This window comes from Dermacentor variabilis, chromosome 4, assembly GCF_050947875.1.
Source record: "Dermacentor variabilis isolate Ectoservices chromosome 4, ASM5094787v1, whole genome shotgun sequence".
Taxonomy (NCBI): Eukaryota; Metazoa; Arthropoda; class Arachnida; order Ixodida; family Ixodidae; genus Dermacentor; species Dermacentor variabilis.
This window is the reverse complement of record NC_134571.1, coordinates 60,609,088-60,625,829: the sequence shown is the minus strand read 5'-3', so window position 1 is coordinate 60,625,829 and position 16,742 is coordinate 60,609,088. Positions and strand designations below refer to the sequence as shown.

General features: G+C 44.4%; 1 protein-coding gene across 6 annotated transcripts in view; it reads right to left on the bottom strand.

The window, feature by feature from the left end:
- Nucleotides 1–16,742, bottom strand: part of HERC2 (E3 ubiquitin-protein ligase HERC2) — a 181,397-nt gene that overhangs the window by 33,332 nt on the left and 131,323 nt on the right. For all 6 annotated transcript variants that reach the window (XM_075689247.1, XM_075689251.1, XM_075689248.1 and 3 more), the window contains exons 55-58: nucleotides 10,657–10,910; nucleotides 7,034–7,178; nucleotides 6,268–6,493; nucleotides 638–824 (exon numbers count right to left, since the gene is read on the bottom strand). In XM_075689247.1, coding sequence (XP_075545362.1) covers nucleotides 638–824; nucleotides 6,268–6,493; nucleotides 7,034–7,178; nucleotides 10,657–10,910 — 812 coding nt within the window. The remainder of the gene's footprint in view (nucleotides 1–637; nucleotides 825–6,267; nucleotides 6,494–7,033; nucleotides 7,179–10,656; nucleotides 10,911–16,742) is intronic.

Below are 16,742 nucleotides of genomic sequence, written 5' to 3'. Positions count from 1 at the left end.
CACCTCTGTAAACCTTTTGGACTCTTTCGTATGCCTGGCTAATAGCATCCCCTAACTGAGTCCCCTATCTTTAAAACTCCCTGTTCACGGAAGTCAACAAGTGCTCCTGTCACACAGGTGCATCTAAAGTATTAAAAAGTTATGCTCACTGCTGTAAGTCCCTTGGCATGCAACTATATGAAGCAGAGTTGTCACGCCTTTTCCCATAAGGACCTCAGCAGCCATAGACCTATAGAGCTCAAAGAAGCTGCCTGAAAAATTCGTTCCGGCAATCGTAGTACCTGGCGACATGAAAACAAAAAAAAACCTACAAGATGCAGCACACTAAGTTGACTACACTTCATAAACATTTTTCAAAATTTAAACAAGGTGTGTTACAGTAGCCTTACTTTCAGACAAACTTTGTTAAGCTGAATTCTCCAATGACCTGAAGAGTGTGGTTATTTTGGCAAAGGATTATTTCTAGCACCTATAGCTTTTGATATGTCATGTGAACTGCAATGCAAAAATGTATTCACAAGTTCAACAGTTCACTCAAGATTCAACAGTAAGGTAGGAGCCATATCTTCATGCTAATGACAGCCTCCTACCTTGATCAAAGGCAAGAAAAAATATGGGAGAAAGCAGGGCTTCTCACCTAGCGTGCATAATCTGGAGAGCCTGCAGCACCTGGTGCAATGCCTGCTGCTTGGCCTCTATGCCATCAAGTGAAAGAAGAATCTTGGTAAGAGATGGTCTCGCCATTTTGCTTCGCTTTGACTGTGCATTGGAGTCCTGAGAGCTCTCGGGTTCTGCAGCCATTTCTGATGTGGGATCTGCAGAGCCTAACGATGACAGAACGTGCAATCAAAAAGAACTTACTGTGAGAAAAAATGGTGCAGTCTGTTATACTGGAGTATGTTGTGCTATTGTTGTGGGCTAATGGAGGGACACCTCCATTACTAAGGCAACATGTAAGTGAATATCTGACATCACTGTGAAATATGAAATTATGCTACCTGTGCTCACCCAACCTTGCACTGTTCTAGTACAGACAAATGCAGACGACAGCACAGAACAATGACATGTAAACTTGTCAGCCTTAACTAGAAGCATTTGGATCTGCTTATCAATCCTATTGGTGCTAAATAAAAATTAACCAATTAACAGTTAACTAATTAACAGTTAACTTATTAACAGATTCATGCATTTATCATGATGCACTGCATTTCAACATTGGCACTCCGCTATGCAGAATTAATATTTTTTTTGCAATTTTTCTTATCATACATAGCAAAACAGCGGAACGACCTTCCCATATCGATTATACCTATTCAAGGTCATGGCCAATTTACAGTAAAACCTGATTAAACCGTACCCACTTAAACAGTTGTTTCCTATTAAAAGAGGTAAAGTCAAATCCCCGACTCAGCAGCCATTGAACATAATACGTTTTGTATCCGCATAAACCATACCAGCTTATTGCATACGTATCAGTTAACACATAGTGTTTCCACTTTTCATCATGAAATCACGGCGGTACGGCGGCCAGGCAGAACAACAAGCTTCAGAGATTGGAACAGCCTTCAAGCAGAAACGTAGAGGGCGCTTGGAAGGGTGAAGCCACATCAACATCAACATCATTGCGGCGCCATGCCAGAGTTTGTACCAGAATCGGAGAGCGTTGTGACCCGTGTTGTGGCGTCGCGCAAGGTAGGACAAAAACAGGGTTCTCAGCATAGAAGAAAAATTGGACATCATTCATGCTATCGAACGTGGCACGAAGAAGTCGGTGCTGGCACCCAAGAGGGATCTACCATTGACTACAGTGTGTGGCCTTTGGAATGCGAAGGAGAAGTTGCTCGGCAATGCTGCTGCGACCACGAAAATATGTCAGCTACGAGGTTTGACTTTTCAGGGTTCGACTTTTCGCCATCGTTGTCTTTGTTATTGCCGAAGTGTCGCCTAACAACAGTGATGAGGACAACACGGAAAGTGAAAGTACAGGCGATTCAGGCTCGACAATGGCAGATGTGGCATGTTACATCAGTCTAATGTGGGTATTTGCTGAGAAGAGGGGGCTGGCTGAAAAGTTGGCTCATAACTTAAACGAGTTTGAGGCCATAGTTGTCGCTGCTAGCCCGCTGCGTCATCAAAAGAAAATAACAGACTTTTGTGGAGCGAAATGAATAATTACTGTGTGTTTTCTGCCCTTTCATCGTATTCTCTTGTAGTTCGGTTTTTGACAGGTAAGTGGGGGGCGATCTCACGCTATTTCAGTTAAGCAGTACTCCCATACTTTTTTCGAGCTCCAGCCAACTACGGCTTAACAAGGTTTCACTGTATTAAATGTTTAGTTAACATTGTATAATAAGATACTTTTGTATTTGTATTGTTCATAACTCACCTCTCTCTGTAATGTCTATATTACCCTGAGGGTATTGGTAATAAATAAATAAACAAACAAACAAACAAATAAATAAATAAATAAATAAATAAATAAATAAATAAATAAGAATAACCATAACACAGGTGGAAAACAATGTGTACACAACACATGGCGCATACAAGCGTAAGTAAAATGGGTATAGAATAAACCAAATTAAGCAAGTAGAACTATCTTTTCGTCTAGTTCTCGTGTAAAAAAAAAGGCAGCACAAAATAGGCTCCTACGCAATAATTAGTGTTGCAAAATATCAGCAGGTAAAAGAGTGTACACATGATAAGCAATGTTTAAGTGTTGTAAACTGCATAGCAAAGTATGGAGGTGACATCAAACATGAAAACAACATGAAAACAACATGAAAACAACATTTAAAACTATCACCATATATTCAACTATGACCATCTTGGCTTTGATAAATAAAAAATGTAGGTTTCTCAGGTATATATATTTAGACTACAGAAAGGACTGAACATAAGAGTAAATACAACTGTACAAAAATAATGTATGCAGTGGTTTAGCACAGCACTCATATTGGCAATGAACATCTTTACAAAGGGAAAAGAATGTGCGTGTAATGGCAAATTATGAATCATTGCCAATTTATAAGTGCAGAAAAATTTACCTTGACTAAACCAAGAGCAAAAAACAAAAATGTGTTTTTTTTTTGTATATGCATCTTCAACCGTACATTAGTTCTAAACTGCATAGCAGTTCCAACGAGCTAAAGTCTAACCCCTGTATGCGGAAATGCATCTTAACCCTTTCAGACGCCACTTTATCCCGTTGATTGAAAAGTTGCTTTCACCACATCTTTTGCATCACCAGAATCGTAGAAAGTGTACAGCTGCAGAAAATATCAAGAAGTTTCATTTGTTTAGCGAGTTTTGTCAAGTTTACAAAATTTCGACTCCATGCGAAAACTCACTACTGGAACACAAAATATGAGAACAGGTTCTATTTCGTGTTTTGAAAAGCTTGAAAAGCACTTATCCAGCTACTTCAAAAATTATGCCTGGTGCATGACATTGTAAAAAACAATGTAAGAAGTGAACCAGCTACATACAACATACTGACACAGAGTAAAAAAACCCAGTCATCTACCTTCCCGCTCATTTTGCTAAAACATTCTGCACATTATTCAAAATTGCAGCCCAGTTCCAAGAATAAGTGTTTCAAGATGTATGAAACACATTTTAAATACCATTACTTTCATCGGTGCTTTTGCTATTGACGCACTCTCCTGCTGTGCACAATTGTGTAGACAGCGTCTCAAAGGGTTAACTTGAAGCCCATGCTTGAGTTGACCTAAACGACGCCTACCACGAATGCACAGAAGGAAATGCAATGAGTACTTTGGGCACGTTCACGCCAGGTGTAATTTAAATCAAGTCAAGAACGGACTTCAAGTTAAGTTGCATTTCTGAATATGGAGGTAAGTTACAGAGAATTAATTCAAGGTTAGAAGTATAGTAATCCCTCATTCACTGAAACTCTGTTATCTTGAAATATTGGTTAAGCAGAAATTTCTTTCTGGCTGTGGTTTCAACCCACGTGTTTTTCTCCCCTTAAAATGTTTTTGTGCCGGACTCCGGATATCTTGAAGTTTCGACTTTGAAAATACCAGGAACAAGGCAACAGGGTAGCTTCGGCAGCGTCGCTTGCACTTTCTTTTAGAGCGCAGCTCTTTGGCGTCCGTTCCTGGGTTTCGCGTCGTCGTCGGCGTTGTCGTCGGCCTCGTAACCAGCTCCGCCCCCCTTTCATCCCCCCAGCGCTAGCCGCGACCGACTGATACCGCTGGATGCCGCTGACGCCGCTAGAGAGTCAAGATAACGTGACTGCATAGAACACCGTCGCCGCCATGCAGAAAGAGGAGGAAAGGGTCCCCCCCCCCCTGTTCTTGTGTGGCGGATAGGGTGCTCTTCAGTTGCCGACGCGCCGGTTATTTCACGTAGGCCCCGGCACGTCGACGAATACGTGACCACCTTCCCACGGCTAGACCTGGTTCTTAGCGCTGCGGAAGCGAGGGTATCATATTGTTTGTGTCGGCATCGGCGGTGTTGTCCCTGAAACCAACTCCGCAGCTGGGGTTGACTCACTATCGGCGTCAGCGGCATCAGTCAGTCGCTGCTATCTCTTCCCTCCTCCCTTTATCGTGTTGTCCGCTTGCTGCGCGCGCTTCTGCCCCCATCGTTTGCCGCTGGGTGTACACGCTGCCCCCCTCCCCCCTCTTCCTGCGAGTCTCCGGTTGTCAAAGCGCCGGCTCGAACTTAATTCCTTTCTTCGCTCCTCCTCCAATGCAACCCCTGTGCGGTGGCAATCAGAGAGCCAGATCGGTGGCGGCGGATCTGTATATGTGCACCGCCCGAGCCGAAATTGCCGCTGCCGTTCGCCCTGTGCGGTGGCAATCAGAGAGCCAGATCGGTGGCGGCGGATCTGTATATGTGCACCGCCCGAGCCAAAATTGCCGCTGCCGTTCGCCACTGCGAAATTATCTGCCAGTTCTTTCTGAGCCATGAGCGAGACGACCGATGGAAGTCCTCCGTCTGCTGCTGCTGCTGCTGCTGCTAAACGAGCTGCCAGAGCAGAGGCCCAGCGCCGTCGCCGTCAGAATCCAGAGGCGCGTGCCGCCGAAGCAGAAGCTTACCTAGTGGAGTCTTTGTTAAAGGAATACATGTGAAAAATAAAAAAAAAATTCTGTGATAGCGCATACATGTGTTGCTCGATTTCTTTGCCTCAATCTATCGAAAAGGTGAAACAGCTTATTTGCTGCGCTCAAATTTCGCATTAGGAAGTAACGTAATCGTCGGTAATTTTTTATCTGGCAGCAGGTCACTAGCCAAACCAGACGCCGTGCCAGACCATGCTCCCCACTTATATTTCCCCCTTTTGATGCAAAGGCGTCAAATAATCCATTTAGCGAAAAAGCCGGCGGCATCCCACTGGCTGCAAAGCCATGTCCAGAGCGCGCCTCGCGTGCTGATGACGCTGGCTCGCATTTGCTGTCCCGGGCCTCGACGGAGCAGAGCGGGCGAAAGGGAACACTTGCTGCTGCAGTATAGCAGGAGAAGAGGGCATCGCTGCAATGCTACGTCACCCTCGTTCTCACTCTCAGAAGCCTGTGTTATCTGCGTGTTCCTCGTCCACACAAGCTCTCATCTGCATTCTAACCACACCTTGGTAAGGCCAAATTACAAGGCACCAAGCATCTTAACATGCTCACTTGCCTGCAGAGTTCATAACTCGAAGGAAGGAACACTCAGTGGCATACAGTAGGACATTAATGCTTTCGCATTCACAACTCATAAGAAGTGCTTAGGTGTCCTTGAATTTTTTTCTGCTTATCACCGCGTGTGCACACTTGCTCGGCTGCTTGCTGACATTTTGTTGTGGCCTCACACAGCAGTTGTGAGCTGGGAGTCTGTCTTCTTTTTGTCTCCCTCTCAATTAAGGCCTGTCAGTGATGCATTAATGCAGTCCCAGCATATTAATTGGGACCTTGGGCAATATGACTGGCACTTCTGAGCAGGTGTAATCAGCCCGTGTGCTGCGCCTAAGAGAAGCCAGAATACCAGCCCAAAGCATTTCAGCGTGATGCTGAAATGCTCTTGACCGTAGACACCGACATATTTGGTGCTGATGCATGGGAAAGTGACCAAAAATATTGGTAGCGGTATTTTTGAAAGGCTCCATGTAGTCTACATGCAGCCAGAGGGCTTCTATTTTCATCATTTGCTTATCTCGAAACTGTGTGTATCTCGAATTTTTTTTTCTGGTTTTTGCAGCTTCGAGTTAATAGGGGTTTACTGTACTTTAATGATAGGCTGTACTGAAAACACACCGACCTAGTGCAGAAGATCCGAGAGGGTCTTTAGCCACTGCAAAGAGAACTGGGTTGTGGCCATTGGTGCGTGCCGACTCTGACGTCATCCACGCAACACTGTGTGATGATCCACAAGCTACTCGTGTGATTTTGATTCCATCTAAGCCATGCACCAAGGCAGGTTTGCGGTTCACTGTAGTATTGCCATTGCCTTGCTGCCCGTGGTCATTGTCACCCCAGGCATACACCTGAAAAATGACAAAACATGTTTTGAGCGTGAGCGAAAATAAACATTGCAGTAGCATACATTGAGCAAACGTATGGCTCCCCTTTATGATTGTCTATTTTTCTCTTGTAAACCAGCAACCACAAAATCCGACTTTGTAATGGCCACGTTCTATAAGAACCACCAAGTGACAATGACTACAGAACTTGTAATCACATTCTGTTGATACTGCTTTCCCACCACTAGCTCTTACTAAATGCTGGACAGCCATAAATATGAGTGTGCTCTCTTGTGAGGGCTGGCTAAATATTCTGACAAAAAGAAACAAGTGTTTATACAAACACAAAACATCATGGTGGTTGTGCGTTGCTCGCACCACTGCTCGTGAGCCTACAACTTCGAGAAAGAACTGGCTCTTGGGAAGGCAAAACCTTGTGTGAGCTCCCTTTGTAATGTGTAAGCAAATATACTTTCAAAGAATGACCAAAACAATAATCGCCCCTGTCGCCTACTTTCACACAGGTCCTACATTACTCATGAAAGAAAACGAAAATTGACTTACCTGGCCTTGATCAGTCACGGCAAGACAGTGCAAGGCTCCAACAGACACATGGATGACCTTTTTCCCCTGAAGACCTTCTACCAGTTGTGGCTTTCGGACATGGAAGTCTGTGCCATGGCCAAGGCGGAAGTAGTCCCCTTTGCCCCTGATGAAAGTTCAATGTACACAAATTATTATATTTTTGTATCATATCAAGACCACCTTGCATCCAACAAGAAAAAGATGTGCATAGCCTAACACAAACATAATGCATAGTCTAAACACCTGGCATAGCACACAAAAGGGTATTGAACCTACAATTTAGAAGAAAGTAAGGTTTCACAAGGGATAGTTGGGACAGCCAATGCCTTGTGACTAACTAAGGCTCGAATGCACTCCAAGAAACAAGCAACACAAAGTTGTGCACAATAATTTATATCTTTTGACGACAGCACAGAAAAATATATACAGATGCTGGCCATTTGTTCAGATAGCTAACCCAACATCGTAATTTCGTAGCATCAGGTGTGTCATGATGTATAACAAATGCCACATTATGTGAACATGAAACTTCTTACTACTACAGTTGAACCCGGATATATCGCATTCGACGGGGATCGCAAAATAGTTCAATATAGCGAAAATTTGATATACAGACATAGGCCAAAAAAGCACTCGCGATCATAAAAAATTGTGGCTTACCGATTGGAACCGCCGCGAATCACATAGCATGTGCACACAATATGAAAGCGCTTTATTTCACGGAAAAAAAAAATAACTAATTTTGGGCTGCTTTTTCCTCTGGGAAATGAAGCTGAAAACACTAGTCTCAATCTTCTCGAGACTGTCCAGGTGCGAGAGCCCAGTGCCTTCCATTTCGCTGCAACAGCGCCGAATCAGGCTGAACGCTGACGCCAGTTCAGCGGCTGTGCACGGACGCGTTTCTTCGAAAACACAGTTGCCCTCGTCGTCTCTGGAATCGCCGTCTTGAACGTCAGCTATTCCGGCCACAATGTCCTCATCAGCGAGGTCGGCTACCGCTTGAACTTTGCTGTCAGCGTTAATGAAGTCATCAATAGTAACTTCGGACGGGACGGCGTCGCGAAAATTGGACAAGTTGCGAAAAGTGTCCTCCAAGCATTCATCGTCATCTAAAGCTTCCGGACATTCATCTCCGGCCACTTCAAGGCCTGCCTTGCCGAAACAGTTGGCTACTGTGGCCTGCTTCACGTCGCCCCAAGCGCCGGTAATAATCTGGATCGCGCCGAACAGGTCAATCTTGAGATCGGTTCCCATGCGGAGGTTTACGAGGAGCCATTGAATAAGTCGCTTCCGATAGCCCACCTTGAATGCCTTTATGATACCCTGGTCGAGGGGCAGCAGTCTCGCTGTGGTGTTTGGCGGGAGAAACTTCAGTTCGATGTACTGCAGCTTGCAAGTCGTTTGATGGGCCGAACAGTTGTCTACCAGAAGGCAAACTCAGCGGCCCGACTTGCCCAACTCAGCGTCCCAAGCCTGCAGCCATTCAACAAAAAGTTGATGTGTCATCCAGGCCTTCTTATTACAGTTGTAGCAGACGGGAAGCTGTTTACAGTTCTTGAAGCAGCGCAGTGACTTGCTCTTCCTGATCACGAATGGCCATAGCTTGCATGAGCCGTCCATGTTGGCTGTAAGCAAAACCGACACACGCACTTTGCTCATTTTGCCGCCGTGACATGAGGTTCCACGAGAAGCGAGTGTCTTATTCGGCAACATTTGCCAAAAGAGACCAGTTTCGTCTGCATTGAAGATTTCTGCAGGCGAAAACTTCGCAGTGATCTTCGGCCACTCCTCAGAAAGCCACTGCTGCATCTCCTGGCTGCTGACAGCCCCGCTTTCGTCTGAAATGGCCTTTCCTACAATGCTGTGGCGGTTTTTAAACCGTTGCAGCCATCCAGTGCCACCGCAAAAGTTATCTTCGCCAAGAGCCGTAGAAAACCATTTGGCCTTTTCGATTACTATCGGGCCATCCACGGGAATATTTTTCGCTTGAATTTCAAGAAACCACGTATAGAGTGCCTTCTCCACTTTGTCAAAAGCAGCAGGGCGCACACGACACGCTCCCGAGCTACTTTCCTCACCTGCTTTAAGCTTGATGTCCTGCTCCTTTTTTAACAACGTACTTGAAGTACACCGCGGAACGCCGAATGCGTCTGCCACGGAGGACTTTTCTCCGCTCTCAACATGCCGGATTACCTTAAACTTTCTTGCAAAGTCCAGATTCTTCCTCTTTTTTATGTCCGTGGATGCCATAGCTCACCAGATGACCACAATCATACATGCTACACACGGCACGTTGAAACACAGGTACACACAAGAAAATGCGCGATGCGCAGATGGAGCAGTCCGAGCGAAGCCTGTTCATAGAATAAAGAACCAACATTCGAGTGGCAGTCAGCGCGGCTGCGAAGGAATGACAAAGGAAAAAGAAAGAAGAGAGCGGGGAAAAAAATCGACGGAATATGCCGTCGAAGGCGCTGTGGGTGCAATTGCCGCTTCGCTATGCTTCGTTCTTTTAGCCCTCTCTGGCAGCGACCGTGCCGACCCCTCACTCTCTCTTCATTTCCCCAGGAAGCGTGGCTTGGAAATGTTGCCGCGTCTCAATGCCGCACACTCTCTTCGTTGAGCTCCAATGGCCTTGCCCAATGCACACGCCGGCGGTACAGGAGGAGCGAGAGAGCTCGCGCCGGTGGGGTGCAAGAAAGGGGGAAAGGCTCTGCGTCTCCGTCGCTAGGAGACGGCCGCGCATGTGCAGAGAAGGCGCCTGCTGACTGACTGAAGAAATGTTTTCCCCTGAGGACCGGACACGAATGTCTTTGGAAAAAGCGCACCTTCCAGGGGCGCGGTGCGGCGTGGCGTTCAATATATCGAATGTCCGACGAAAATGGAATTCGATATACTACGCAATTGTCCTATACTTTTACATAGTATTTTCAAGGGGGCAATCTGTGCGTTCGATATAGCCAATAATTCAAGATATGCAGGTTCGATATATCCGAGTTCGACTGTATCATGAAATTTCAGTTACATGCCATAGTACTGTAGTTCAAAGCTGAGCAAAACTTAATTACTGAGTTCTCTATGAAAATGACGTTATAAAATGGGATAAAGTTACTTTTCTGTTGAAATATGTTTCTTCACAATGCTTAGTGGTTCAAGCATTTTCACAATCCTCTCTGCATATTAAAAATCAGTTGGTCACTGTAATGGGGCTGATGAAGCTGCCATAAGAGCAGCTTTTTTTCTGATTTTGCCCCTCAATACTGTACTTCGTCTTGTGGAAATAAACCATACCATACCATTGTGCATGGCAGAATGCCATACAGTTGGCAGCCCATAGCACACAGCACTGTGCCGAGCTTACTTTCTATAACAGGATGCCAAAAAGTTTTGACTAACAACACTGGCTTTCTTGTAGCCCATGTACTTAAATCACAGTTTCAATGTACACATATGCCTACAACCATGCTTTGCAAAGGCAAAGTGCCCAGCTTCAGAAACAGGCAACTGCATGGCAGAAAAATAAAGACACACACAAAGAAAGAGAAAGAAAGAGCCATAAATGCAGCTGTACCCTCAAAGGCCAACAATAGCATCTTTCTTACCAGGTCCACACTTGTCCTGATCGGGTCAGCGCAAGTGAGAACTGCGCCCCGCATTCAAGCTGGCAGACGCCCAAGCCCTGCAGGCGTTCTACAGCATGGGGCAGGCTGCAGCCTTCGCTTCCACCCCGTCCCAGCTTGCCAAAGTCCCCATCACCCCATGAGTAGACTGTGCCGTCTTCGGCCAGGGCTAGTGTCTGAGCGTCCCGGCTACCGCATGCCACTTGCACAATGCGCTGCCCGGACAGTGCCAACACCTGCCACATAGGAGTGGAAGCAACACATTCTGTGTAAAGTCAATGGGAGCTAAAAAAAGTCAGGAGTGTAGTGTGCCATAAATATACTAGAGCTGTGCGAATATTCAAAATTTTTATAGTATAGTCTCTGATGTTCCATTCGTACTAAATTTGAGAATTCACACTTCAAAGTTATCAAATATTCATTTCTGTTCAAATACTATAAGGAATAATAACAGCTGTTGCAGCTCACAGGGAAAAAGACTTATGAGAGCACAGGCTCTTCTAAACAATTCTGCTGTGAAAGAAGAGCGATTGTTGTACAGACGCCCCAGTGACTAAGTGAACGCATGCTGCTCCTGTTGCAAAAAAAGTTTCCAGTTGCTCAACAAGCATGCCTTGCCTTAGAAGACAGATTACAAATTTTGATGTGTCGATTTAGGCAAAGCAATTTATAGCTTGGTCAATCTCACTCTTGTTGGATTCCTTTAAACCGGAGCACAGTGCTGTAGTAGTATTACACTTTGGTCCTTGAAGGAACACAACTCTCCACAATGTGCATGCGGCGATTCTTTCTTTCATTGCTGCCCTTGTTATGGCACACCAGATGCCATCACCTTTCAGTTATTTCACATTTACAACCTTCTCAGCTGACCTGAAACCCAGTTGTTAATGGCATCATATGTATAAAATAACATAATACCCCTGTCACATGGGCACTAGAAAGTCTTTTGAACAAAAATACTTCTCCCGAAAAGGAGTTTCGCCTGCAGACACACGAGAGGGAGCGATCTCTTTTTCAGAAGCGGTCTTTCATGGAAAGGAAGTTCGTCTATCTCTTTTACATCCGAAAAGGAGTGGCCTCGGAATCAGTGGGTGCCAGCAATTATTGTATATTAAAAAAAAATGAGCAAATGCCTATTTTTCTGTCACCTAGGCTCATCGTAAGAAAATATTTTGACTCGCAGAAGGTGCAGTAAACCCAGTAATGCTCACTTTCCTCTGTACTCTCGTAAGCAGGTCGAACGGGTCACGGATGTCACGTGATGATGCTTACAGATGTGTGTTGTGCAGACGAGAAAAACTATGCGCAGCATTGTGAGCATCGATGGCCAACGCCGCTGACGGAACAGCCCTAGGCGCACGCAAAAAGGAGCGGTTACCATGGTCGGAGAGGGAGACGTGGATGCTTATCGAGCTATGGGAAAACAACCTGTACTCCTTAAGTGTGCACCCTATGGCGGGAACGCTGCAGCCAACGCGAGAAAAGAAGCTCAATGTTACCGGACAAACTTGTACACTTTGCAGGTCCTGCAAACGCTCTTTAAAGTACGAGAATAAATCTTTGCTATAACGTTTCTTAATGTGGCACTTCTTAATCTGGTGTAGTTAAACTTATCTGAAAAATGTGTAATACAATAAGCTCTCACTTATATATTTCGAGATTGATCACTTTAATTTGCCCGATTTTGTTTCGAACGCCAGCACCCTGCTTTCGGTAGCGTGTCCAGAAGAAAACACTAAGAAGAGATCATCGGTGTCGTGTGTCTGCTGCACAACACCTCTTCATTAAGAAGTCTTTCAACTTTGTAAAAGACTGCTTACGTAAAAGAGTTTGCGTGCTCGTGTTTTACAGGTGTAAGCCTTTTTGTCAAATGGACTTTACATAACTTTCACATTTCCCTTAGTTCAGGAACTGGAAAATATTCTGTATTTGATTTGATAGCCAAACACAACTTATCTTGACTGTTCATATTTGATACAATTATGAAATCTGAAATTTCACTATTTGACAAACATTAACTTATGCTTTTAAATTTTAAGCAGCCACATCTGGTAGCGGTCTGCTACTCAGGTCAGTTCTAGAGCTATGAGTGCTCCTTATTCCCAAGCTCCTGGTAAAAAAGTTTCTGCCCCTTTTCTGATTTTCTACCACTTACTGTGTTGTCCCTCCTCCCATGCATATTGACCTGTTTAGCTTGGAATGCATACAGTGAATGCACATGCTTGGGTAAGGGTAGTTAACACTTCGTGTCAATACAAAACTGCGCATGAAGAAGACCAGGTGCATGTGAAGCAGAGGGTCTCGGTTTGTTGAGAATAACGGCTTAAAATAAAAATGTGTTTGAGGAATTTATGCAGAAATATGTTGAAATGCTCATGTTTGGTAAGTCATGCTCACATGCTAGCCTTTTGCCACGGTCAAACCTGGCTAATGGCAATAAGAGACTTTCAAGAATTCAGCAGATAACTTCGATGTCATGTAAAAGAGGAATACCGTATTTACTCGCATAATGATTGCACTCGCGTAATGATCGCACCCCTGAATTTCGTCGTCAAAATTATATTTTTTTTTAATGATCGCACCTTGAACTTGTCGCAGCGATATGTTATGTGCCTAGTCTAGCTAATGATGATCGCACTTGCCATCCGTCGAATGCTATGCGAACGACTCTTGAAGACATACCGAGCGGTCTGCACCCACCCAACATTAATAAGCAGATGCCCTATTTCATTCCTTTCATCACTTTCCGCACTTCCATGAAAAAAGAAAAGCTAGACCCAAATTTGCCTCGGCTATGTAATTTGTAGGCTTCTTGATGGTTTGGTCAACAACAACAACATAAAGGGCGCCTTTCAATTTTTCTCGTCTGCACTCATGGCCACGCAACAAATCGCGAGCAACAACGATAGTGGCCACGTTTACACTCATACGTTAGAAGTGTATGCTATTCATACACTGACGCTTGTAATGCAGCTAAGATATTCACCTACCCTTAGCGGAAACGTGCCGTATTAGGATAGCAGTGAAGACAAGTGCCGCAGTTTCTGCAGCAAGCCTGCCATGTGTTTCTATGTCACTGGCAGCTAAACGTGCCCATCTCTGTTTCTCTCCCCTCGAAATGGACATGGCTATGTTATTGTCGCAAACTTGCCGATATTAACGATAATATTCATTACTGATACGGAAGAAACCGTTTCAATGCATGTAATGTACTCATGAGAAGAAAAATAATTGTGTTCGGCGCATTCGGCTTGCTCCGCCGGCTGCCATTTTTGTTTTGGTGTCTCGCACTGACAGCGGCAGCCGCCTGCTTGCCATCCCGCAGCAAATGCAGGATGAAAAAAGAAAATGTGTATTTTCGTGGGAAATTTAACCAGTGTAATAATCGCACCCTTGAATTTGCGTCAATCTTTTTGGACAAAAAGTGCAATCATTATGGAAGTAAATATGGTACGACAAATTCTTTACATGTTGTCCAAGTTATCCTATATACAAGTGGCAGCCAATTGGTTCATTTGAAAACCATATTGGATTAGAAGCACAGTAGACTTCGGTTAATTTTGACTCTGGTTAATTCGATTTTTGGGTTAATTCGAGCCTGGCTGAAGGTCCCAGCCAGCGTCCATGCATTTCATTAGTCCCAAATAGAAGTGTGCAAATAGAGAATAGTAGATTCTGAATTGAATATTGAATGGAATCAATAAAGAAAGTCAAATATTGAATCAGGTATCGAATCTCAGAATATTTTTCACAAAGTGTAACATGTACAAATTTCGGGAAAAAAATACGGTGCTGCACATGCTTGGGAGTCTTGTAGCATTACATAACAAAAATTTAGCAAGCTATCAGTATCTTAGGTACACAGAAATTGGGATACACAGTATGGTCTACTCTTATTAGAGAGAACACCAAATTATTATGCCAGCTCTGATTAGAGTTCAGTTCTTGTATATGAAAGTCTGAAACATACACATGTATTTTTTTTTGTCCACAGAATTTGTGTTGAATAGAATCAAGTGCATTTCTTTCCTCTAAAACTAATGAATCAGTGACATTCTGTTGTACTAAATACTGATGAGGTTCCCAATTTAATAGTGAACGTGTGCTCTGTGGCAATCTTTTATCTATTGCGTAGAGGCTTTCCAGTTTTTCTCCAAAATATGTCCGTCCCAACTTTACGGCAGTTGGCCAAGTTAGGTGGGTTGTCGTAAGGCCAATCTGCGCGACAGACGAAAGGACCGTACATCACGTGACATGATCACCACTCCACACGCATCTGGCACAAAAGGTAAAGAGCAGGCACTGTCGGTGCCTTTCCATTGTAATGTTTGACATGATTTGGAAGATCATGGCAAGTTTGCACGACGCTCGCTATCCCTCACCTTCCTTCGTTCATAAGCCATTTGAGCAAATGCATGCAACAAAGTAATGACACTTTCACGATTGCCATGTAAATCCAAAGCTAGTCTTGTGACAGGCTGCTCGAAGCTACAGAAAGCTACCAATGTGTGTCTACGAATGGTGGCGGGAACACGAGGCTGTTGGATGGTGTGTCACAAAGATGGCGGCCATGAACAACTTTGTTGCCATCCCATGCACTTGCTTTCATTTGCAAGGCGGTCTGTTGGCTTTCGGAGTGTTGTAAGGCTGCTGCAAATAGATAATTGTCGATATGGCACCAAACAGTTACTTTAGTTGCCAACACCCGATGATGAAGCGCTGTTAGGCCTAAAGGCCTAGGCAGTGTGGCCGTGGCGAAAATTCACCGCTGTCTGATGTAATAACGGGCTGCTCATCACAAAGTGCTTGCTGCTAATATGTTTGTGCAGGTAGCTCATCAGTGATTGGTCCTGAGAACACGCATGTGGGTTAGATTGACGGCTGATCTTCACACATTCCTTGCATTTTACAAAATAACTGCTGCTTTTCTAGCCATTCCATCACATTATCATTTTTATCAGTCCTGTCAACCTGGACAAATCTTGTACCAACAGAGGTGGCTCCGACAAATGGGGCACCGTTTTGCAAATTGCAGCATTCAGGCATTGTGTGAATGATTCCTGCATCAGGCCGATACTGGAGAACGCTTTCTATGACTAAGTCTGCTATTGTGTCAGCCTAGTTGGCCTGCTTGCGGCGCGCTTGGCACTCCTTGTGCGCTGAAAATAAAGTCAAACGCTTGCTTGGACAGCATCGTGCACAGTGGGATCCATGGCGCATGTGGACTGCACGGATCTCTGCACCGAACATACTGAATATTAAAAAAACCGAACAGTACATATTTGAGTATTTATACAACCCTAGTTCCAAATTGTTGGCTCGCCTGCGGAGCGCTTGGAAATCCTTGTGCACTGAAAACAAAGTGAAATGCTTGCTTGGGCGGCATCGTGCATGGTGGGATCCACGGGGCATGTGGACTGCACGGATCTCTACAACAAATACTATATTGAATATTCAAAAAATCGAATAGTATATATACAAGTATTCGTACAACCCTAGTTCCATATTTTCATTATTTCAATCCTAAATTGGCTTTTGCCGGATAACTTGAACTTGTCCAATCAGCACAAGTATTCCTGACCCCTACGGTGACCTCAATAGCGACCCATTTAGTAGCAGCATCTATCTTGACGGAGCTTGTATGACAGTGAGCACACTGAACATCATCTCCCATCGAAAATACCATTTTTGGCCCACCCTAGGCAAATGTTCAAGTGATCAGCTAAATCAGAATGTATGGTTACGGTATTTACCCAGTTCTAAAGCGCGCATTCCTTTTTTAAGGTTGTGCCAAAAATTGCCTGTGAGGTGCCGTCAGGGTTGAATTGACGGAGGTCGACTGTGATATGTGATACGTGACATGCTGCCATACATGAGCAAGGTCTAGATGTTGTGACTGAGGCATCACGCTAGCAAATGTCTGTATATCACAGCATCAGAAAAAAGAAGTAGCAGCAGCAGCAGCAGCAGCAACAACAACAACAACAACAACAACAACAACAACAACAACAACAACAACAACAACAACAACAACAACAACAACAACAACAACAACAATAATAATAATT